At 45.2% G+C, this 24,209-nt stretch overlaps 1 protein-coding gene across 6 annotated transcripts in view; it reads left to right on the plus strand.

Annotated features, from left to right (window-relative positions):
* Positions 1 to 24,209, plus strand: part of Rapgef4 (Rap guanine nucleotide exchange factor 4) — a 292,910-nt gene that overhangs the window by 161,659 nt on the left and 107,042 nt on the right. For 4 of the 6 annotated variants that reach the window (XM_039104344.2, NM_001100642.1, XM_039104345.2 and 1 more), the window contains 2 exons: positions 10,312 to 10,384; positions 14,115 to 14,134. In XM_039104344.2, coding sequence (XP_038960272.1) covers positions 10,312 to 10,384; positions 14,115 to 14,134 — 93 coding nt within the window. Of the gene's footprint in view, positions 1 to 10,180; positions 10,234 to 10,311; positions 10,385 to 14,114; positions 14,135 to 18,032; positions 18,632 to 24,209 lie in introns of those variants that run through there. The other 2 variants (XM_063283144.1, XM_063283145.1) reach the window with 2 other exon arrangements.

Raw genomic sequence — 24,209 nt, forward strand, 5'->3', positions numbered from 1 at the left:
AGCCATGAGAACCCTCAGTTGTCTGACTCAGGCCCTCTATCCCCATGAGGTGTGCCATAGTAGAGCATTTGCTCGACTCCAGGTACACAATGAGGGCAAATATAGCAGGGTCTCTCTCTCTCTGTTAGCTTGTAATGGGGCAGACAAGGGAGCTGAGGCAAAAGAGTAGAGCATCGGGGACAACCACATCAAGGAAGCACGTTCAGACGAGACACTGAGAAGGCCTGCTGTGGAGGCACAGACAACAGGAGGCCCAGTGTGTTGGCTTCTAAAGAGTCCAGTGTGCTTAGAAAGGAGTGAGCAGGGGGAGGCTATGGGAGCTGCAGATGGAGGGACAGGCAGACAGGGCTGGGGACAAGGTTTCCCATGGCTCATTGGCACCAACAGAGATGTGTAAAGCCGCAACTAGAGGTCACAAGCACCTGGCTCCTAAAGCCATGTCCTTGAGATTCCCTCAGTCATACCCCACCCCTCTGAACACAAGACATCATAGTGTTCTCTACCGTACTGTTTACAGCGGGCTAAAACCTCACTCCCATTATTGGTCCTAAAACATTGACCAATGTTGAGTGCAGCAGAGCCTATATGACCTGTTACTGAGCTTTAGAGGGACACTAGACAGTCCAGACTCGGGGTAGCCAATAAGAACACAAGCTGCTGACAGAATAGGCAGACAACTCAGAGCAGAGTGAGGACAAAAGCTAAGATCTGTTCAAAGCATTTAAGCCTCTCCACATCCCACAATTCTCACAATACACGGGCCTCTCAAGCCTGCCCCAATTCCATAGAGATATACAATAAATATTTGTTGTTTTAGCTTGACAAAGCTATCTCATTGTTCGCTGGAAGTTTTAGCAAATAATAAAACCAGTGGAGACAAGTGAACCAAGTCAGCCTAACCAGCAGATGGGAGGAAGGTTGGACCCACGTGGAAAGTGGAAGTGTTTAACAGAAAGGGATGATGGGAGCTGAGGGACCATCATTCTGGGAGGTTGAGGGGCCAACAGTCAATGTCTTTGTCTGGTGCCGTGTGGGTATGAATAGTGAACCAGTCATTCTGTGTGGATGCCGTGTGTCCACTGGTCCTCACAGGGCAGGATGGGAGCTGAGGAGGAAGGAAGATGAACGTTTCTAGAGAAAGTGAACTGAGAAATGCCTAGCGCCTGTCCCCCGCAGTGAGAGATTCAGTATCTCTGAGCTAGCGAGGTCTTCTTGATCTTGAACCCAGTCTCCTCTCTGTGCTCAGCTCCCTTCTTGCTGTCTGCCCTCTGTGTACAGCCAGAAAGCAAATCCACCCCAGGTGGCTTCCTCTGCAGGGATGGCAGTCCGGTGCTACTACTCTTGGAAAAACGATCCTTCAATGGTCCAGAGTCTGTATTATGAATACAGAAACAGATTTACTTTGGAATTTACATTTCCGTGGTTTGTATTGTTGATATTACTGTTGATTTTTATAAGAATTAGGGATGGGAGAGATGTCTCAGTTGGTAAGAGCACTGACTGCTCTTGCAGAAGACTGATGTGTGGTGGCTCATAAATATCTGTCTGTCTGTCTATCCCTCCATCCATCCACCCACCCACCCACCCACCCACCCATCCACCCATCCACCCATCCACCCATCCACCCATCCATCCATCCATCCATCCATCCATCCATCCACCCACCCACGAACCCATCCACCCATCCATCCATCATCCATCCATCCATCCATCCATCCATCTATCTATCTATCTATCTATCTATCTATCTATCTATCTATCTATCTTCCAGCCTCCTTTACCAGGCACTCACGCATACACTTACATACATGCAGCCCAAACACTCATATGCATAAAATAAAAATGAATAAGCCTTATTTTATTTTAGTTTATGAATGGGGTTTTATTCCTTAGTTTTAATTTGGAATAGCCACAGGTAAGATCCACAGAAAAGATCCTACTTCTGAAGGTTTACGTGGTTAAATAAAATATCAGCCAACTGGTTCCCACAACAGAGGAGACAATTCCTAATTTGTTTCATCTTTCACAGCTCGGCTGGGAGCTGGGTTGCAGCGGGTTCAGACCTACTGTGGGCAGAGAGATTGGGATGCACTCACCATGGCAGAGTAAACTTTTGGATGACTTTCAGCCAAATAGCATTGACCTACTGTGTGTGCCTCGCTTCGAGTCCTGCTAACAGAGCCCTCGGTTAATTAGTGACTAATTAACTAATAGCTAATACACTAACCTATGCACTAACTTATGTTACTTGTCCCAGGGAACCCTCGGAAGCCTCTGACCCCAACATTTCAGTCAGCCTAAATATACAGGGGTGTGCTGCATTTCAGCAAGAACTCAGAGGCGTTGCATTGTCCACAGAAAGCAGATGGAGGCTACCTCACCTTTGCTTTTAGGGGTAACTGTCCTCATCTCCCTCTGTCCCCCACACCATACCCCTCTCTCTTTCTTCATTCCTCACAAGTCACCAAAGCCACTTTCATGGCTGTCAGGATGGTCTTCTAAGAGCACTCATACACACACTCTTCTGGCTTCTCTATCTGAATGTTCCCCATAACACTATGACAGTAGCCTGTAGCCTAACCAGGTCCCATGAGGCCTTGCATGCAGAGACCTCACCACCACCCTCTCCTCCTTGCCTTATCCTCTCCCTCTTCCTGCCTGGCCTTGGCTCATTCTCACCCCTCCTCTTCCTGCTCATTGACCCTAATCTCTGACTCATCGTCATTTTCCTGATGTCTAAATCCAAGTCACCCCCACCCCACCCCCTCCCTCATAGCTTCCCCGCCATGGCCTCAGCCTACTCTGCTTCTTTTCCAGTATAGCTGAAACTGTTCATGGGGTCATGGATGAGTAGCTGCCCTTGTGAGGTCACACCAGTTCTTCGAGGACCCCACTGGGCCTCCCTTGTCATGGCCGTGTACGCATCAGTCAGCAAGTACTAACTAAGAGAGTGTGTGTTTATTATCTCTTCCTTCAGTGCTAAAGCGACCCATGTTCTGAGGAGCAAGACTTGGTCGCTGAGTGCTTACAAGCAGTAACACTTCTTTCAGTAGCTAGCACTTGGGGGACCCACCCACACTGGTCAGCATCTTGGGCATCATTGGTATCTCAAGTGGGTTGGTTTAACAGTGACCTCATATGGTCACTCGCGGCTCTCAGCCTCTTAAGAGACTCAGCTTGGAGGCCTTCTTCCATCAGAGCCATCATGAGAGATTGGTTCTGACACCTGGATCTCTGTGTTCTTCCTTCCCCACCACTCTAGAGCCTGCTGTCTCTCCCCTACACCAGTTTGCTACATACATAGAAAATAGTTAGTATACTGTGGATTTTTTTTTGTGTATTTTCTTTTGCAGTAAGACCTCAATTTCCTAGGCTGGACTTTAACTGGCTGTGTAAGAGAGGATGACTTTGAACTCATGATCCTTCTGTTTCCACTCCCCAAATGCTGACATTACAGATACACACCATTACACTCTGGAATTATTTTTAAAGTTCTTGAATTTAAGTTATGTGCTTAAGATAATTGTAAAACAGAAACATTTTAGATTACCTGTGACTTTTTAAAAAAAAAGATTTACTTATTTATTCGATGTATGTGAGTACACTGTCACTGTCTTTTGACAGACCAGAAGAGGGCATCGGATCCCATTACAGATGGTTGTGAGCCACCATGTGCTTGCTGGGAATTGAACTCAGGTCCTTAGGAAGAGCAGTCAGTGCTCTTAACCACTGAGCCATCTTTCCAGCTCTGTGACTTTTTTTAGCCTATGATTTAGGTTCTTATATTTCTGTAGCCCCATTTAGTACACATCCATAGTTATGCTATACCCAGTATACAGTGTGCCTGTCACAGCTTTGGGGATATGAAACCATGATGTCGTAAATGACCTTTCCTCAAGCTGTGTTGGTTTGGTTATGATGGCCAGATACACTAAAGTTAGGTTTTTTTTCTCAACCTTTGTGTATTGTTATTTTCTGTATTGCTAATGTCATTCCTAATAGCAGTTACTTCCTCATATGCGCTGGGCACATTTAAAGATTTTACTCTTTTCCTCACAAGGGTCTAAAGTTGGGTATAACTGTCCCAGTTTCTTATCTGGGAGACAGGGGCGAGCATCTTCAAGTTCACACGGGCAGCATTCGGCAGAATCAGAACTAAGGCTTGCATGATGCCAATGTCTGCGTGCTTTCCACAACATCAGAGGTCCTCCATTTTCTTTTCCACTGAAGTTCCTGAACACAGAGGAAATCAATACATAATGCCTGGGGTCTAGACCCTTTGTAGCTAGAAGTAGCCAGCAGCCAGTTCAGAATTTCTTTGAAGTTTCATGCTTTAATCTTTAGAATTTATGCAAATTGATCTCTCTCCTCTATAATATAAATGTATAAAAGTAATCCTTTCAACTGCTTGACGTAGAATAAAATTGAAACTCCAGGAAGAGCTGCTGTTTATCCTTCTCCTGCCTTGCCGGGTGCCACTCTGGGGGAGCTTCAGGCCTCAGCTGGAGAAGGTCACTGTTGCCTTGTGAGGCTGCACATTTCAAATAGCCTTAGTGTCAACTCCTGCCCATGTAGAGCTGGGACTCAGCTCTAGGGTCTCAGGCATTGCTAGCCGAGAGTTCTGCCTCTGCACTCTATGCCTTCCCTTGTTAGGTTGAAACAGGAACTCACGGTGAGACCCAGACTGGCTTCCAGTTCACGATTGTTCTGTCTCAGCCTCTCTGTCTGTCAGCAACATTTTGTTGTTGGAAAAGCTTTTCAGTGACAGAACACACCATCACACAGGCTAGACATGGCCATCGAAGTCTTTGTAATAGAGCGGAGCCTCTAGGAACATTGTCTTGTCAATCCCAAACCAGGCTTCGTTGACGCTGTGTGGAGGTGTTTGAGTGATGTCAATCTTGTGGGAAGTCTAAAGATACTTCAATTGTGATTTTTGAGCCTTCAATTTTTTAGGAACCTAAGGCATGTTTAAAAATGAAATTGCACTTAGAGCTATAATTTACAAAAAGTGTTGAGAGTGAAGATACTCTCCTTTCCATAGGCCTTGAAAGTTGTGCTTGTATCATGTGCTTTTCTTGAGGGTCCCATCAGCATCCCCCAGTTGTGCGGAACAAAGCCCAGACACGGGTGGATCTGACTCAGAATTTTACTGATGAGGCTCAAGCTGGCAAACTTGTCTTCAGTGACCCCAGTGATGGGTAACCCTTCCAGTGTCTGATCTCAGGGGGAATCAGAATCTTGAACCTGCCAGGTTCTTCCAGAACCCTTGATGGCTCTTTTGGTTTGACCATCATTGGAAGAGCTGATTTTCTAGCTTCTCCGAGAGGCCAGAAGGGGCGTCCCCCTAGTCTTATCAGCATCTACACACAGGATGACCTCATGGGAACAGACATATTGATGCCCTGGGTCTCAGGACAGCCAACCCAGACTGTGTTGATTTGCTGCACTTGTACTTGCTCCCCAGACAGGGCCTTCTGAAAGATGTCTCGTATGGGAGCAAATGCTTCCAGAATGGGAGCCATCACAAGGGTCATATATGAGGCTGCTTTCTAGGGGCCATGGTGCAGGAATTTGGGAATAACAAGAGAGCTAGTGCCTTCTTCTCCCCCTTAGAGCTGATTCTAATCTTTCCTCAGCTCACTGCTGCTTTGCCTCTGCTGAGACCTGGTCATTTCAGAACATAAGTTAGTGGCATAGCTGTGTGTGTGTGTGTGTGTGTGTGTGTGTGTGTGTGTGTGTGTGTGTGTGTGTGTGTGCATGTATCAGGAGTTCTACAAAGGAACTTGTCTGCTAAACCCAATATTGATATCATTTTGGAAGGACAGGGAGGCTGGAATAATTTGGGTCCCTCAGAGGCTGATTGCCGTTGAACTGTCTACCACCAAGTGACCTTTCAATTTCACTTGGTGTTTTAGAACATGGTCAGGGGCTTCTAAAAGGTAGCATTTGAATAGCACAGGTCCCTGCAAACCATGTGCTTGTGATCTAGCCAGGGAGTCACCCGGTGTTACTTCAGCCACATTCTATTGGCTATGAAGAGTCAAGAAAGTCCACACCCTCTCAGTTATAGTGGGGATCAGGAAAGCATGCAGGGTGCGACGGAGTGCTATGCTTATCTTGGGGAATAGGCTTCAGTCCACTGTCTGACCACAGCACTCCACACCCATGCAAAATACAGTCCCCTTTCTTAGGAACACCAAAGTGTTTCCCTACTTTGGTGTCATCTCAACAGCGCAAGATGACTCCATCTAACAGGCCTAGATGTGGACCAGGTCCTCACAGAGACTATTTTTCAGGGACAGCTTCTGGTGTTAGTGTCCATTTGACACCCATGAGTAAGACGTTAGCTGCTTGCTTTCTGATACCTGATAAACAGTGGTGATGGGGACAGGGACTCATCAGACACCCCTCTCCAAAAGGGAGGGATTGGTGTGAGCGGCAGACAACAGTCCCCAGTCCAGGACAGGTCTACAGTCTGGTTGGGGAAATGGCTCCAGTTTGACTCCCTGGGAGTTGTTCATGTGTCATTTTTTTTTCTTCATAAAATATAGTGTGTGTACAACTGGGTCATTTTCTTCATGCTTAACCCAATATTGATATCATTTTGGCCTTCAGAGGGCCAACGTTTCCTTTTCCTGTTCATTGTCACATTTTTTAGTCTAATAGGGTGTTGTTGTTTAAAATGTTCATCAGTTTCTTAGGTATCAGCTTATAATCCACTTTATTAGACAAAAGACTATCTTTGCATCAGCTCCTCTCTGCCTGGAACCTTTTTTGATGTGGCTGGAACACTGCACCACTTTCCGTCTTCCCGAATCCTATCAAAGGTTTATAGCCACCTCTTTGCCCCTTCACACTAAGACGTTGTCTTCCAAACACAGCTCTGTGTTCATCTCTGTCCCGAGTCTCATCTACTTGGGGACACTCTGCTAAGAGATTGGAAATGAGGAATGATCCAGTTCCTAAACCTTATAAAACCCTAAGTTGTATTTACTCTGTATTCTGATTGTAAGCAAAATGATTCCACACTCAGGTCATTTATATCCGGACCTTACCAGACAAGATTGATAGAAATGGTGGGCACATGCTGTTCTCTGGGCATCTTAGGTACATGGATTAGTTCATCCGTTCCATCTTTTAGGTCTGGAGTTACATGTGCACCTGTTCTTTTTCCACTTCTTCGCAACAAGGACCAGTATTCCTTTTCTCCATCATCCTCTTCTTTAAGCCCCCTTTCTTAGGAACACCAAAGTGTTTCCCTACTTTGGTGTCATCTCAACAGCGCAAGATGACTCCATCTAACAGGCCTAGATGTGGACCAGGTCCTCACAGAGACTATTTTTCAGGGACAGCTTCTGGTGTTAGTGTCCATTTGACACCCATGAGTAAGACGTTAGCTGCTTGCTTTCTGATACCTGATAAACAGTGGTGATGGGGACAGGGACTCATCAGACACCCCTCTCCAAAAGGGAGGGATTGGTGTGAGCGGCAGACAACAGTCCCCAGTCCAGGACAGGTGCTCCCTCCAGCCCCACGGTGCTCCCTCTCACTCTTCAACCCTCAAATCAAAGCCACGGGTTTTATGCTTCGTTACAATGTATCTTCCCCATCAGATACCAAGTTACCAGTTAGGTTTCTCTGGCTGCATAACCGTCTGTGTGGGATGTAGCCGCATCTCCCAAGAGTTGCTTTCTCGTGTCCACAGAACCAATGGGGCAGGGGCAGGAACTGGGTCAGGAAACAGTGGGGACAACTTGTCTCTCCCTGTGATATCTGAACTTCAGACTACTTAACAGCCAACATGACCTGAATTGCTGGAGATGGTTTAACTGACGATGGGCAGCTAATCTGGAAGATGCTTCACTTCTCTACTGGCAGCGGGGCCAAGGATGGGACCAGGCTGAGAGGGTAGACCATGCGTGTGAGCAGGACCTGGTATTTTTCATAACTCCTTGCTTCTTTAAGTTTTTCATTTTTGATCGTATCGTTTTTCATCTCATTTCATGTGCTTTCATAATGGAAAGCTTGCTTCAAATTAAGTTTATTAACACGTATTAAAATAGCAAAGATTGTTAGCTGTGCTGCTGCCCTGAGGGCAACAAGAAGCAATCTGTACCAAGTCAAGGTCCAAGTGCGTACTGTGAAAGCCGTGTCGCTCTCTGCCCACCCTCAGCCACATTAACTCTTTCCAGAAGCCCTCTTGTTGCCCTCCTGTTACGTTCAGAGATGCTCTTCATGGCTGCTGATCCTTATATTTATACGCAGGCATCTGTTCTTGTATTAGTACAACGCAATCTCATACTATACAGCAGTATATATCACACTGTAGACTATCCTGTGTTTGTGTGTGTGGGATATGCCTTTATGCACATGCACATGTAAGTGGACTTAATTTTTAAATTAAACTTCATCATATGCATGTGTGGCTGGGTAACACCAGTACAGAGAGAGGTTGGTGATGTCCATGGTTGAAGGCATCCACTGGTGGCCTTGGGATGGGAAGCCATGGAGAATGGGGAGTTAATACAGTAACCATAAGTCCTTGTGCCCCATGTTTCAGTAACTAGAGAGTTGGCTAGTCGGTGAGAGCAAGGGTCCTTGTCTTCTGTTCTCTGTAGCGTGCCCAGTGTCTGGGACATGGCGTTCAGTGATGGAAAGTTCAAACACTTCTCTCAATTCGGCTGACCTGGTCTTCCCTGGAGGCTGTCCTTTCCTGTTCTCAAAGCAGCAACCCCAGGAACTCACACTGGGGGAGCCACAGAACAGGTGCTCTGGGCTTGGAGGAGGTCAGTGGTGCCTCCTGAATCCATGGGAATTGCCCCTGAGGTGCTGAGACAAAAGAGCACCGTCAGTCGCAAGAGAACATTTCTAAGCAAAGTAAACTGGCCCCTTAAATTTAACCCGAGTTCTTTCTTTTAGAAGCCTGTAAGGGAATCGTAAAAAGCACAAGAAAAAGAAGGCAGGAGGTTGAAGGAGGGTCACAAAGCTTTCTTGGAATGTAACAGCTCCCTTATGCCCTCTTTGAAACTGTATAGAGCACAAGGTAGCTGAACGCCCAGAATGCCATGCCATGAGGAAGGGTAGATGATAGTATAAGGAAGAAGAGATTCAGAATTGGAAAGGTGTCAAGGGAATGACAAAGTACTAGGCAACAGTTGGTGCTGTAGGTATGTCTGAGTGATGAGTTCAGAGGTGGGGGTGATCTGCCATCTTAACGTCGGCATGCACACAAGCTGATTTAGCACTGAGATGGGGAAAATGGGGTGGGAGGAGCTAGTCATACCTTGGCTAGAAGGCTCTTTAGAGAAAGTACCATGACAACACCGTTAAAATGGGCCAGATGGCTGCTGGGGTACCACGTGTCACCAGCTGCCCATTGCTACAGATGAAGTCTTTCTGCTGGTGTTTGGATGACACACATTAATGGGGAGCTGGCTCTTTTGATGCTGTTTAACATTTATGCGTATGTCTCACTGTAATTATAAACCATAAATATACATGATACCGCAAGATGGTAAAAATCACCCACCTTTCATTGTGCAAGGGAGGAAGCTGCATTTACTGCCTCAGGGCTTTCACCTTTCTTCCTTTGTAAATGCCCCTCCTTTTCTAGCCCGATGCTCACCAAATCTTATCCCTCCCACACAACACAGACGCTAATCACCTACATCGTGGAGCCCCAAGTTTTCAGAGCATGCCTGGTCCAAATGCCAGGGGAAGACAATTCAGGAGCATCTAAATTAAGCCAGATGGTTTTATTTGACAATGTAACAAAAGTGCTCTGGAGGGGTCACAGAGCAGGCAGGTGTACCCTGTGAAAGGAAGGAGGCAAATGGAAGCCAGTCAGCTTCTTTCAAAGAGACGTGTTCCAAGAGCCGCTGCTGCATTCCTGTTGGCTTTGAAAGAGGCTGATTCAGAGGCATTCACCTCGGAGGTAGGCAGCAAGGTTACTGTGTCTGAGCCTGCAAACACTTAGCCCTGGTTCTCAGGTGCCTTGTGTATACAGGGTGTGGAGAGGTAGGAACCTCTTCACTCCATCTCCACAAATGCATAACATGTAAATGAAGCAGCTGGGTGGAGCCCTGCCCTGGGCAGAGTACACATCCAGCCTCACCTAGGAAGCCTCTCCCTGAACCCCACATCTTTAGTTTAAACCCAGAGCTCTAGAGAGCATTATAAATAAGAGCCTCAGAGATTTCCTGACACCCAAGATTTTCTGCTCTTTCACATGTAAATAAAGGAACACCGCTCCAAGCAAGTAATTACCTGTGTGCTGACTTCATAGTCTTGTCTGATCTTGTCTTGCAGAAATACCGACAGTATATGGCCGGACTTCTGGCTCCTCCCTATGGTGTTATGGAAACGGGCTCTAACAATGACAGTAAGTGAAATGTGAACGTTTTGTGTCTGAAGATTTGTGTGCTATGTGTTTTCATGTAACAGCAACAGAAAAGGTTGTACACCCGCATGACGGCTTCAGGGGGTGTTTCCTCTGTCTGGCGTAACACACAGCAGCTCGCACTGGAGCTATTGCACATGTGGTGTTCACTAGTAGTGAGTGGCCGGCTCTGATGCAGGCTGGGACTTCCACATACGGGACATCCACATGCTTGGAGTGTTTCTGTGTCTTTTTCAAAATGGAATTCCTGAGCTGTGTTTGACTCAGCCACATGTGGTGCCCGGAACCCACCTCCTATTCAGTTTAGCTCCGTTGACCAAAGAGAGAAGCATAAATCTTTTGTTCTTGTTAAATGTCCCCTTCCAGTTGGAGACTTTGGTTAGGTTCTAGGTGTGAGGTGCTCTACCACATAAGAAGGTGATGGGCAGCTTTGGAACTCACCTCACAAGTGTATGTGTAACCAACTGGTGTGGTATACATCTTTGATGTATGCCAGTCAAAAAAAAAATGGGGCTCCTAAAAGAGACCCACTTCTGGTTGGTGTTTAAAAATAGTGGTAGGGTGAGTTGTGTGGTACTTTTTAAAAGTCGGATTTTATTTTGATGTATGTGATTGTACACATTCACGGGGGTACCCTTAGAGGCCACAAGAGGGCATCAGATTCCTTGAAACAGTTGGGAGCCATCTGACATGGGTGCTAGGAACTGTTCCAGTCCTCTGGAAGTGGACATGATCTTAACTTTGAGTCATCTCTCCTGTCCTCCTCCCTCCATCCCATCCCTCCTCCAGATGCCTGTGCACATGCGTGCGTGCGTGCGTACGTGCATACACATGTGTGTGTGTGTGTGTGTGTGTGTGTGTGTGTGTGTGTGCGCAAAGTACAAAGCATGGAGTATTTGAAATTGTGGCACTTTGATGGCCAGCTATGGATGTGGTAGTGAGCATCATACCCTCTCCCTCTCTCCTCGAATGCTACTCTCATTCCCAATTTGTTAGTTTCTACAGGGCCACCTCTTTGCTGTCTAGAATTTTCAGGCTTCCTTCCTTCTGTCCTTCCTTCCTTCCTTCCTTCCTTCCTTCCTTCCTTCCTTCCTTCCATCTTTTCTCCTCCTCAATTCCCTTCCTTTCTTCCCCATCTTGGGTCAGCTAGGAATAACCAGTTCACTTAGGAATTCCTGAGTTAAAAAAAAACTCAAAACCAAATCAACCGTATTGTCTCCTAGCTATGTGACCTCAGGCAAGATGCTGGTGCACTGTGCCTCAGTTTCCTTACAGGGTTGTTGTATTAAATGAATGAAAAATGTGTCACGAGCCCAAAAGAGTGCCAGGCACACAATGGTCTTGCATAATGTATTGCTATTATGTCCTCACCCCTAGCCGCTCACTTAGCCTCATGAAGTCTGGCTTCTGCCCAGGACTTTAAATGAATTCCTCCAAAGTTAACCGTCACCAGTAGACTCAGTGGCTCCCGTAGTTCTTGTTAATTCAATAACCCTCCGGTCCTGCTCTTCTTTCTTGGATCTCAGGGCCCTGTTGCATGGTCCTTGTGTTCTTGCATTATTCTCAACATTTTCACAGCCGCTTTACCTTCTCCTAAAAGCTGAGGAGCCTGGACTCAGTGCTCTCTCACTCTCTCCATCTCTTCCTCTCTTCACACTGTCTTACTGCACACCGGAGACTAGCCTGGTGTGCAGTTTTCCTGCCTCAGCCTCCTTGGTGTCTAGGATGACGTGCGTACATCGCTGCCCCAGCCAGGAGGCCTTTTTGAAAATACGGTCTTCTCCATGAGCATTCAGAGTTCAACCAGATAAAGTAGCTGCCATTATTTCCCTTAAAAATATCCATCATCCAGCTAATACTTTGATCTCCCAAACTTAATATCTTTATTATAATTGCTCAATTGGACCCAGTCAAGGGTCAGCCTCTGCCTTAGTATCCTTTTTAAAAATAATAATTATTTATTACATTTGTTTATTCTGTGAATTTTGTGAAAATGTGGTCCATACCACATGCATGAAAATCAGGTAATTTACCTGAGTCAGTTCTCTCCTTCCACCATGAGGGCCTAAGGGATTGAACTCAGGTCATCTTTGTAGCAAGTACTTTTACCTGTTGAGCTATCTCATCACTACCACCACCCTTTTTTTTTTTTTGAGACAGAGGCTTACTAAGTACCCCATGCTAGCCTCAAACTCCTAATCCTCCTGGCTCGGTCTTCTGGAACGAGGATTACCATTGCATCATGCCAATGAGTTGTCTTTAATGTTGAAGGCTCTCCTCTCCTGATTTCTGCTGTTCTTATTCCCCTGCTGTGCAAAGCCTTTCAATGATTGCGGTTGCCTTCCATGGAAGCTGTAGTCCAAGAATCTTCACATCTTAGCCCAACTGTCAAGGCCGGCATGGCTGAAAAAAAAAATCACCTTTTTGTAGTAGCTTCCCAAAGGCAGCCTGAGGTCCAGCTGACTGCATGTAGTGTGGTCTGTGTAACTGCATCTTCCACTTAGTCAACGCACCAGGAAGTCAGCCTGTGGTACCCCGGCTCTCCTCAGTCCAGGCCTACCACGTGCCTGCCGGTTGGAGAGCTGTCTGGCTGGGTGGGTGCAGGATGAATTTCAGAGTGATGTCACAAGCCGCCTGGCTCCTTCTGGGATACTGCGGCAGACTATCAACACCTATCAATTCCTATCAATTGCCTATCAATGCTTCTGCTTCCCGCCTGAGTATTTGTGTCTTGAGACTCTCTAAGATTACAGGGACAAAGCTCTAACTAGATCAAGTATTCCAATGATCTCTTTAGGTTGAGGCCTCTTGCCTTCTACCCTGCTGCTCCTGGGATGAGCACTGCATTCTGTTAAAGCTGATGTGGCAAGCGTGTGGTCGTATCTGGAAACAGTGTTCTGTGTACTTAGACTTTGGACACCCTGTAGTCTTGTGGGCTCACCTCCCATGAGCCCCTGGTTAGAAGCAAGGCCACGCCGGAGGCCCATCTCTGCTGGTTTCTTTCTTCCCTCCGTAAGATACCTCTTCTGCCTCCTACCCAGAGCTCAGTGTGCTCATCTCAGATATGGCTTTCCATAGCTGCCTTCTTGTTGTGTCCACCAAGAGGAAAGGAACCAGGGCTGCCTGTGGTAGTTGCTTGTGTAATGTTTGTAAATGATCGAACACGTGATTACATGTAAGAACCATGACATGTTTTTTGTAGCTCAGGGAACTGAAAGTACCCTTGCTTTCAAATAGAGCTGCGGCCAGAGCACAACAGGAAGGTGCTCCGCTCACCACAGAGGTGCTCTGCGGGCCTTTCTATCCTGCTTGCGCTGAAGTCAGATCACTGGCGCAGAGCAAGGGGTGCTTTGCGTTGTGAAGACTGCGCATGTGCAACTGCAGAGTAGCCGTATTCATCCACAGTTCTCAGCGCGCTGGGGTCCAGTCAGTGCGCATGAGTCATGGAGAGATTTTTACCCCTGGGAGGGTAAAGCACATAATGGAGAAAAAATAAGTCTGGGTTTTGTTGCCTGGGCACATAGCTGTCTGTTCCCCATTCTTAGTTTCGATGGCTAATGCTGTCGTTCTTAGCAGTCCTTGTAAGCCTTTATGGGTGCAGAAACAGAAAACACGGACATGTCACTGGGCTTCCTTCAGCACTGGATTGAGTGCCGTTGTACAGGCTGATCATACCGCTTATGGCCTCTCTTGTCTCTTTTCCCCCTTCTAGGGATTCCGGACAAGGAGAATGTGAGTAGCTACTCTCTCTGCCTCGCTTCTTTAAACTCTCATAAGGTAAAGCACAAGCACAGTGACCTTCCAAGCAAAGGAAGCTCGCCCGCCACAGTCAACAGAGCAATAAATACTTTTCTAATCTTACTGTGGCATCGTGGGTGAGTCATTCAAAATACCCAGGCGAGCAAGGTCACTGCTCAAACATGATTGTCACATGTTTCTGGTATTTAGTCTAAAGAAAGATTATTCCGGGGCTAAAGCATGCACATGTTAAGTGGTTTCTTTCCCCCCATGCATATCCATCAATAGGACCAATTATTAAGAGTGTGAAGAAGGCCAGTCGCTTTTCCTTGATGGGAACAGGAAGGATGGAAGCCAGGGTCTGTTGATGAATTTGCCTAAGTCTATCCAAGTGCACCCAGGTCGCCGTTTCTCTTTGGAAACTGAGGGTGACTGACTGCTGTAATTGGCATCTGAAAACTGTTAAGAGAGACTATTAAGATACAGCTTCCAGTGTTGGGTGTGGTCGCCTTTAATTCCAGCACTCAGGAGGCAGAGGCAGGGGGATCTCTGCATTCAAGGCCAGCCTGATCTACAGAGGAAATTTCAGGACAGCCAGGGCTGCACAGAGAAGCCCTATCTCAAAAAAACAAAACAAAACAAAACAAAAAACAAAAACAAAAGAAAACAAATATAAAAAGTCCTGCTGCCCCAACAGTGTCCAGGATATATGCTAAGAATGGGAGCAGCTCAGTGGCTTGTCTCTCGTGCAGACTGTGATGGAGTTAACTCTGTTAAACACACTGTAGTCTTACACTGCAACATGGAAGGCTTGAGTGTGAAAATGCATAGGGACGGTCTTGGTGACATTGGCTTGCGTCTCACATGTACGGGCTTGTGATGCTGTTCTTGATTGCTGTGCCTAAGTGACAATGTGACTGAATTGCTTTCCTCTCCTTCCTGGCTCTCAGTCCTGCAACTGTGGGCAGATATACAGTCTTCATTCAGTTCAAGTGTGTATGTCCCTTTTCAGAGAGCTGAGAGCTGACTCTGTTAGCCACCCTCCCTTCACAACCCTGGCTTTTACAGAGTTGGCTGGGTCCCATCCCACTGATCTACTCTTCAGACAGGGGCTCCCATCTCAGCAATGCTGCTGTAAATGTCACACCACGTTTTGACTTTATTTAGTTCAGCAAAACCATTTCAGAGCCCAGCTGTAGGCCTCGTACAAGCTATTTGGCTTACCTAAACATCTTTGTCTTATTTTTAAGATGTGGTTGTTAGTCCTGACCACCTCAAAAAGTCTATGATGAATATTGAATGAGACCATTTATTAAAGTGTAGAGAACACTCAAGCTGGGAGATGTTAGGACTGTCGTAATTAGTATTTTCTCAAGCGTCATCTTCTTTTCTCTCTGAAAAATACCCTCGCCCCTTTAAAACAAGGAAAGCAAAACAAATGAAAACAACAACAAAGAAACAACCAAACTGAACGAACAAATAGAAGGGAGAACTGGCCTCACCTCACAGTATTCCCAAGCAACAGGCTACAGTGTAAAGTAGCAAGCTGATCCTGCCACCATTTCGGATTCGGAAGCCCCAAAGCTCTCACACTGTAACACATAGCCAGCAGATTGTGAGGTAAATCAGGATGATACAATGGACTCAAACTACCTCACCAAGGGACAGCTGGTGGTTTGGAGAATACATAGAATGCCAGAGCCTTGGGGGAGCTAACATGGTCTAAGCTTCAAAAGGAAATTCCAGCGCTTTTAGTCTCCGGGTGACCTTTAGGTTGCGGCCCCCTGCAGTGGGACCCACAGACACAGGGCTCTACGCAGAGGACCAACAGATGTTGTGTGCTCATCTCCAGACAAAAATAGGAATCTGAAGTTTGCCAAACCTCAGATCCAGTGAATTGTGAGGGACATATCACCCTGAAAGATTTGGGGAACCGGACAAGCTTTCTATCTGGCATTAGAACTAGCAGAAACTTGCTAGGATTCTTCTCGAGCGTTCTCCAGCAAACCGTAAGGTGCACGTACTCTGTACTAGCAAATAGGATAGATGCAGTGGTGCCACACGCAATCCGGGCAGATCTCCAGTGCAGTCAAATAAGGCAGAGGAGATGAAAGACATTCATGAGTAGAGTTGAGGTTCCAGAGAGATAAAAAGAGGCCTGAGAGCCTTAAAGTGGGGCTAATTGAAAATTTTCACTTTAAAGGGACGAGTTGGGATATCCTGTTTTCTTTTATCCTGTCTCTCCTTTAAGTACACACTGAGAAGCACTATTCCCACGAGTTCCCAAACAGCCATAATATGCCTGTGGGATGAATCGAAAGCGCTCAGACGATGGCTGCGGCGTCCGCACAGATTCCTTGTAGAGAGAATTCATTCTACTCCCTGGCCTCCACTCACAGTTTTGTTAATCGCCGTGTTTAACTTTTGAGCAAACACGGGGACATCAGTACATAGCAGTTTGAACTACCTCTCCAGCTCTGTGTTATTTCCAGACCTGGTCTTACTGGGCATGCGTAGAACTTTCTTTCCCATCAGTCCCACTCAGCCACTCGCTGGATTCTTTTGTCCACCACCCGTTCTCCCGCTCTAAGGCCTAGGGTCGTCATTCAGTGCATGGTGGACCCAGCACACCGGAAGCTCTGCAGTGCTGGAGAGAAGCGTTAGAGAAGACCGTGGAACCCATAGAGCAGTGGACTGTTTCTACAGTGATGTGGTTGCTTGCGGCCGTTGGCGTTATGAAGAAGTCCCTCTCTTTGATCTGTGTGAACCGTAGTCTTTGCATGCCAAATATGGCTGACCAGTTTTAAAACTGAAGTTAAGACCCCAGGTATGGGCTTTTCATCGAATGTGACAGCTGGCTTTTAGGGAATGGAGCCATTCCGTGAGACTTTTGTCCCCCGAGAGATTTTGTTGTCATGCTGAGTCTTTAGACAGGCAACTGCCAAGAGGTTCTGTTGTTTTAGAAAGCTCCATTCTTTCTATGTGGGGGGGGGGGGGGAAGAGCAGAAAAATTGACGCCGTGATCAGGGGGCTGCTGGAAAAAAAATTCCATTCCCTGAGTTACCAACATCTCACGTCCACTTGAAGTGTTCATTCCTAGGCAGTTGCAGAGCAGACACAGTGCTGTCCGTGGTGGCCCCCTCAATCTGGAGGCAATTCCAAGCACCAGCAGATCTGCACACACCTGGGAATGAACGAGCTCGGCCTCATGTGAGGGAATTAGTTTAATCGAGAGTTTCTCAGACTTTTAAAAATCTTGAGGTGTGTAGACCAAGAATCATTTTGGGATGTCACCTGAAAGATTCAAGGTTTTAAACCGTGACCCGATAAGGAATCAGTTCACAGTTTGTGTGAAGCACCTCATTAAGGAGAGGACAACAAAAGAGAGCTTAGGGACATTAGCAGTGTTTAGTGACATTTCTTTCTCTTTTCTGCTGTCATCTGTCAAGGTTAGAGAGAGCAGATTGAATGTGTGCCAGCTATATATTTTACTTCGTTCTTGCAATTCTGGGCTGGATGAAGAGAAAGGAAAGTGGGTGTCCTCATACAAACTTAAATCATAAAAACATCTCAGAGTCCATTAAAACCAGGCAGACAGTTGACACGGCAGCTTCAGCACGGCTGCTGGGTTCGCACCGTTTTCTGTGGAGCACACGTTAACGTTTCTGCCTATAAAATGCCTCCAGCAGGTCCAGAGTCTGTGAAAACATCCTGCCCTGGGTTCAAGGTTTGCCCTCAGTACCTGTTTTCCTGGCCTGGGGTCCTTGTGGTTTAACCAGTTCTGTACCCAGCAACAATGAGATCTGAATGCAGTTGTAGCTGACACAGGCTGGAGAGAGAGAGAGAGAGAGAGAGAGAGAGAGAGAGAGAGAGAGAGAGAGCGCTCTCACAGAACAAAACAGTGAGATTCTAAAGCCTTAGAAAATCCTGAGCCTGCCTTTTCTGAATCTGAAGGGCAAATTGCTTATCGCCAGAGTGGAGATTAGATGTAGCCCGGTTGTTCTTGGGTCCCACAACTTGTATGGTGTGTAAATACTCATTTAAGATCCAGCCTATTAGGTAGAGTGGCCCAGCCAGTCAGCCAGCCAGCCAAGATGTTATTCTGCCCCACCTCCCAGAAAACACCAGTGACTTCATGTCCAGGGTGACAAGGACAACTTCAGCTCTCTGGCTTCTGAAGACTTATTTGTTCTTGTATTTGTGAGTTATGTGTTTTATGGGAGGAATGTCCTTGTGGGGTTTCTCTGTGCCTTCTCTTCCCTCCCTTCCTCCGCTGCTATAAAAGTGGACGGCATGTTTCTTCCTCTGTTTCTCTTTTGTTTCAGCAGTGGGAACACGGTGGTTGAATATTTAAGATAGTCTGTAGTTGCTGTTTGTCTAAGTAGACATCTAAAGCAGTAGAAATAGGTAGCTCCTGAAACCTGGACACGTCATCAGTTAGAACAGGTGGCCTCTGACTGTTTTCCACATTGGACCTGGTCCCTGCAGCCTGTGAGTTTGCGTGGTGAAGGGGCACGCTTTGGGGTGTCCTGGGTGGTGCCTCCCTGTTTATTTTAGAATGACTTTTATAATATTGTTGTCATTTGAAGATTGTTTCTGAGGCTTCGTTACAGTCTTTAAAATCTCTTGACATAGAGCGTGTGTGCTGCAGGTAAGATTTGCTGTGCCCCTGCCCCTGAACTGTGCTTGGGGAATATTCTCACAACATTTTCAGTGAGCAGATTTTGACGTGGGCGGGAGATCACAGAGAAATGGGGCAGTGCAGTGCTTAATGCTCAAGATAATAAGGATGCTAATGACAAAGCCCTGAGATCACCGCCATCCTCTAGCCAGTGGCCTCTTCCGGCTTTCGTTCTGATAAAGGGCCTGTCATAAGATAAGGCTGTGAGACGAGGCGGTGAGATGATTCTGCCGCTGGGAACCAGCTCCATCGCTGGCGAGGGAGAAGAGAATCATGTCAAATGTAGGCTAAAGCACTATCCTTCTGCCTGGGCAGACAAGGACGCCGCCTGCCCTGATGTCTTCAGAATCCTTTTATCCTGTACTGTAGGGAGCCATCTTCATCATTGTCATGGGTGGCCGGAGTAATCTCAGCTGACTCAGATCTAGCATGTTTTAGGTTTGATATAGTTTAGTCTTTATCATTTCTGCTGTGAGAACCTATGACAAAATTGCAGATACGTCTTATGGAAAGGGCAGTCGGCAGTTTTTCTCAGATGGGATGAACCGATCTAGAACTGTCATTTATAATTTGTTATTTAAATGCTTATTTATTTATTTACTTATTTATGTGTGTATAGGTGTTTTGGCTGTATGTATGTGTATCACATATGTGCATGGACTTTCAGAGGCTAGAAGAGGACATTTGATACTCTAGGACTGTAAATACAGATGGGTGTGAGCTGCCATGTGGGTGCTGGGAACGAAACCCAGGTCCTCTAGAAGAGCAGGCAGTGCTCTTAACTGCTAAGCCATCTCTCTAGCCCCACCATTTAGAATTTGAATTCCATGTCAAGAAAACTTTCCTGAGTCCACAGATAGTAAATTTTCTTTAAAAAAGTAATTCTATTTGCCTTTAGGGAAAATCATATTCACAATAGTTGATAAGTATTCATGGAGGCACACATATTGTATATAGATACATACATATGAATATATATGTATACATATATACATATAAAGATATGTAACTATTTCCACTCTTACGTTTTCTAAACCTGCCCAATAACTATTAGTACTATGATTCAGGTTTGTACCAGTTTTCAATACTATTATAAGTTTCTTCATTACAATATAATTTTATTTTCTACATTCTTTCAGTCAAATAACTCAGAAATATCCATAGAATATATTACCTACTTGTTGAAAACATTGAGTTTAATATACATTGTCGATCAGTCCCAGGTTCTGAATGGGTCCATGGAAAATTAATGAAACTTGGTGTTTCCCTTTAGGTAGCATAGCCCCAGATGCGCCAGACACGATAGGATGGTGTGGATGCCCATGGGGCAGGAGAGTGTGGCCTTAAGAGCTCTCCAACCTTTAGAGAAAGTCCCAGCTCTGACAACTTCTAAGTCTCCTCCTTGGATTATTTCCTCATCTATACAGTGAGACCATAGCAGTTCATGCCAGGTCAAGGATTGAGAGGCATTGTTGCCCAGTATTGATTGGTATTTGGTTTGTGGAAGTATATGCAGTGTGGCAGGGCAGGGTGCCTTGCAGTGGGCTGAGGGTAGCACAGGAGAGGACTCAGAGCATTGTCATAGAGAAAAGGTGACACCCAAGTAAAAGGGGGGAAAAATCTAGGCTATGAGCATTACATGAACAAAGGAATGAGTGAGAAAAGTTTCTCTAATGAGATTAATGTCATCAGACCCAAATTTTAAAACTTTGCCTTCCAAATCTACCTTCTATCAGTGTTTGGGTCCAAGCAACACTCCTCCTAGGCTTTGTATCTAAAAGGTTAATTAACTTAACAATCTCCCCATCTGCTTTTCCTAAAACCATGCCATCTTTTTTAAAGTGACAGAACTAGGTTGCTCACGTCTCTGGAGCCTATTGTTCCCTCTGACCTCCAGCCCCTGTCTAATTGTTCAATCAGCGTTTACTCACAGTGCTTGTTCTCTTCCCAGCATCTTTTGAGTGAATTATTTTGCAAAGATTTCTATTAAATTCTGCCCTCTCCTTCCTTCTCCGTCCATCAAGGTCATTTTAAATTTCAATCCAGTTTTCCTGTCAGTCATCCCATACAATTGGGCGTCATTTCTAAATTTGATAATAGTGTTTTTGAGTCTGTATCCGAAGCATTAATAAGGACGTTGAGACTAACAGCATCCAGCCAAGGACCTAACACGGGGAATTCATTCTGTTTGTGTTAATTTATTTGCATGTATTATACAATTATCCTATCTTGGCGTGAAAAAGAAACTCAGAAAAGAAGGCTAAGTCATTCAGTTCATTCTGACACGCTTTCAGTTGCAATAGGAGGGCAAGGAAGACAGAAAAATTCTATTTCCAAAGATATCAGTACAATTGACATTCACATATTAGGATTCATGTCTCCAGAAAGAAAACTTCATCAAAGTTTGTGTCCTTGATACTTAATTGTTATCAATAATGAACTGAAACTCCGTTTCAGTTTCCTTGTAGATGGATGATTATGGTCCTCAATACACTCCAAGAAAATGTCTAACACGACGGGAATCGCACGATTTGATGATGCTATTACATTGGGTAGCTAAGATCATGCCTTTGTATAGATATCTTCAGTCCTAGGACATTTTTCTAGCTTGGGGGTAGTTGAGCTGGGCCTGTGGGTCTAGCTTGTGTGAACTCAGTTCTAGAACTCCTGGGGGAGGTCCTCTGTCTTCCTGTTTAGAACCTGGTCTGGTCTTCGGTTCTAGGGAGACTTTGAGACGACAAGCGGAAAGTCGTTCTTCTTAATGCCCTCATCATTTGGCTCAGGCAGGAGAAGGGAAAAAAAATTCCAAGTCACACAAAGTGCTGTAATTTGATAGCCTGATCCCAAAGCAAGTGAGGAAACCACACCCAAGCCTTTCCCCAGTTAACCGCAAAGATGGACCAGAATAGAGAAGGAAAGCAGGAGCTTTAAGAAAAGCTGGAGAAGGCTTTCGTGAGGCACAGCAAGAACTATGGATGCTATCAGAGCACTTCCCCCTGGACCTTCTAGCTTTAGGGTATGTGATTTTTTAAAAAAAGATTATGTTCATGGTTTTTTGTTTTTGTTTTTGTTTTAATGTCAAAGCATTGGGATAGACCACTGCTGAGTGAGGGGACTTGTAATGTAAATGCAAGATGCATCTGTTAGTCAAGAAGACATTCTTTGAGAAGACTGCAGACCCTCTCCCTCTACTCTCTAGCTTTATATTCTATAAGACTTTTCTTCTTTTGGTATTTTGTATACTCAGAAAAACACTCGGGCCCCCTCTAGTGGTCACTCCAGTGTTTCTAACTGGAGTTTCTAACATTGAAGTTTGAGTTATAGAGAACAGGATGTTTGAATGAAAACGTTAATAGTAAATGTTATTTTCTAAGATTTCTCGGACTCAAGAACACTCAAATTAGTCCACATTGACAATAAGTCTAGCCATCTATCCATGTGTGAATGTCTACAGTTCAATTATATCATGCTGGTGTTGCTAGACTTTCCAGAATGCAGTCTAGCCTGAGAGTCCAGAAGAAAGGTGCAGAGCTCTCATCTCATAAAGCAGACAAGCACTCCCAAGGATCAGGTCTGTGGATCAGCAGGTCTTTCTTGAATACTCACTTGGCTCTGTTATACCAGAGCTAAGCATTGTGAGAAGTGATGCATTCCCATTTAAAATACACTGCAAGTTCTTTACTATCGACAGTGCTGTTTCCCTTCCTCCCTTAGGTCACATTCTGAGAATGGGAACTTATTGTAATGTGCTTTCAAATCCTAGGCTGGGTGGCTGGATGCTTGCATCAGTGTACTGCTCACAAGCAGACACGACGGTGATTGAACACGGTGATAGCAGTGCCGTCTACAAAATAGAAGTCTGTTTCTCTTTCCTTTGAACAATCCGGGTATTAATTGTCCAGAGTAAACCTGGAAGCACCAGATCGAGATGTGTGTTATGGCTGAAAGTCTCTCACGAGCCACCCTCTCGTACATCTTAGCGTCTCCTAGCAGGCGTGGAAACACGAATGTTGCTGTTTAAATTTTCCTGATGGCCAAATGTTTTATTGCCATTCTTCTTGACTGAGTCTTCTTCAGTAGCTATATACAACTACAGAAAGAATGTGAATATTTTATATGTAATTATTATTAAATATTAAGATGCACTGTTACTGTAAACTCATTCCTGGGTGACTTGAAGATACTTATTAAGAAATGGATTAGGAACCCAGCTCGGTGGTAAACACCTGTAATCCTAGCACTTAAGAGGTGGAGTCAGGAAGATCAGGGGTTCGAAGTCATCCTCCATTAAACTGCAAGATCAAGGCCACTCTGGGTCACATAAGGCACTGTCTGAAAACGAAAGAGTTAAGATGGCCATATGAAATGGGGTTTGATATTAGTTTTGCGACTATATTTTGGTTTTTATCCTTGCTAAGAACTGGAGAAACTCATTCGCATAAGTAGGCAGGTGGGGACAGAGATAATCTGAACCGTGTGTCTAAGTTCTGTGACTCCTAGGAAACCAGTGGCGCTTTGTGGGGAGGCTAGAGGAGAGGAATGTGCGGTCTCAGGGGAGTGCACAGCACCGCGTCCAGGGTGGATTTAGACATTGATGCTGAGAGATTATTCAGTGAATGAACTGGGAGGGAAGGGAGAGAGCTTCCCAAAAACGTGACTCCCAAAAATCTCGAATGGGTGGAAGGATACAGTTGCCACTGACTGAGAAAGGGAAGCTGAGGTAAGAATGGGTTTCAGGAACTGTGTTCAAGGTCACTGTTCAAGGCAGATTCCAGGAAATGGGGTGATTTAGGCTTCTACACTCTACCCAGGCCCAATCGATAGTTAATGACAGTAAATGTTTGATCAGAAATAATGGTAAGGTAGATGCCAGGGTTTTGTACCCAAATCCATTTGCCCCGTGAATGAGTGTGATAGAATATGTCTGAAAGAAATTAAATAATGAACGAGACACAAATCAGCTGGAAGTTTATTATGTTTTGTTTTTTCCATTATTGCACTTTTGCATATTTTAAGAGAATTCATGTTTGTGAGCAAACTGTGTATAACTGCAGGTGTCACCTTTCCCATTAGTAAGAGGTTAATTTATGGAATATTTCAAGTGCAAATAACAAATGAACCAAGCTAACAAAGTGTTACTTAATAAACATCCCCAGGGACCTTATTTAATGAACAGGTAGAGGACTATTATTTGAAACTTGGCCCACAAATTATTTCTATACGAATTGGTGATACTAAATGGTAATGGCCTGCATGAAACAATTTATTTTCTTAATTAGTTTAATCATTCTCTTTACAGTCTCTTACACTACTACATGAGTTAATAACCACTTTTTTCTTGAATAAATTAATTTTCTAGCCTGCTTGCAAATTTCCAATTAATAAAGT

The sequence above is a fragment of the Rattus norvegicus genome, chromosome 3 (genome assembly GCF_036323735.1).
Source record: "Rattus norvegicus strain BN/NHsdMcwi chromosome 3, GRCr8, whole genome shotgun sequence".
Lineage (NCBI taxonomy): Eukaryota > Metazoa > Chordata > Mammalia > Rodentia > Muridae > Rattus > Rattus norvegicus.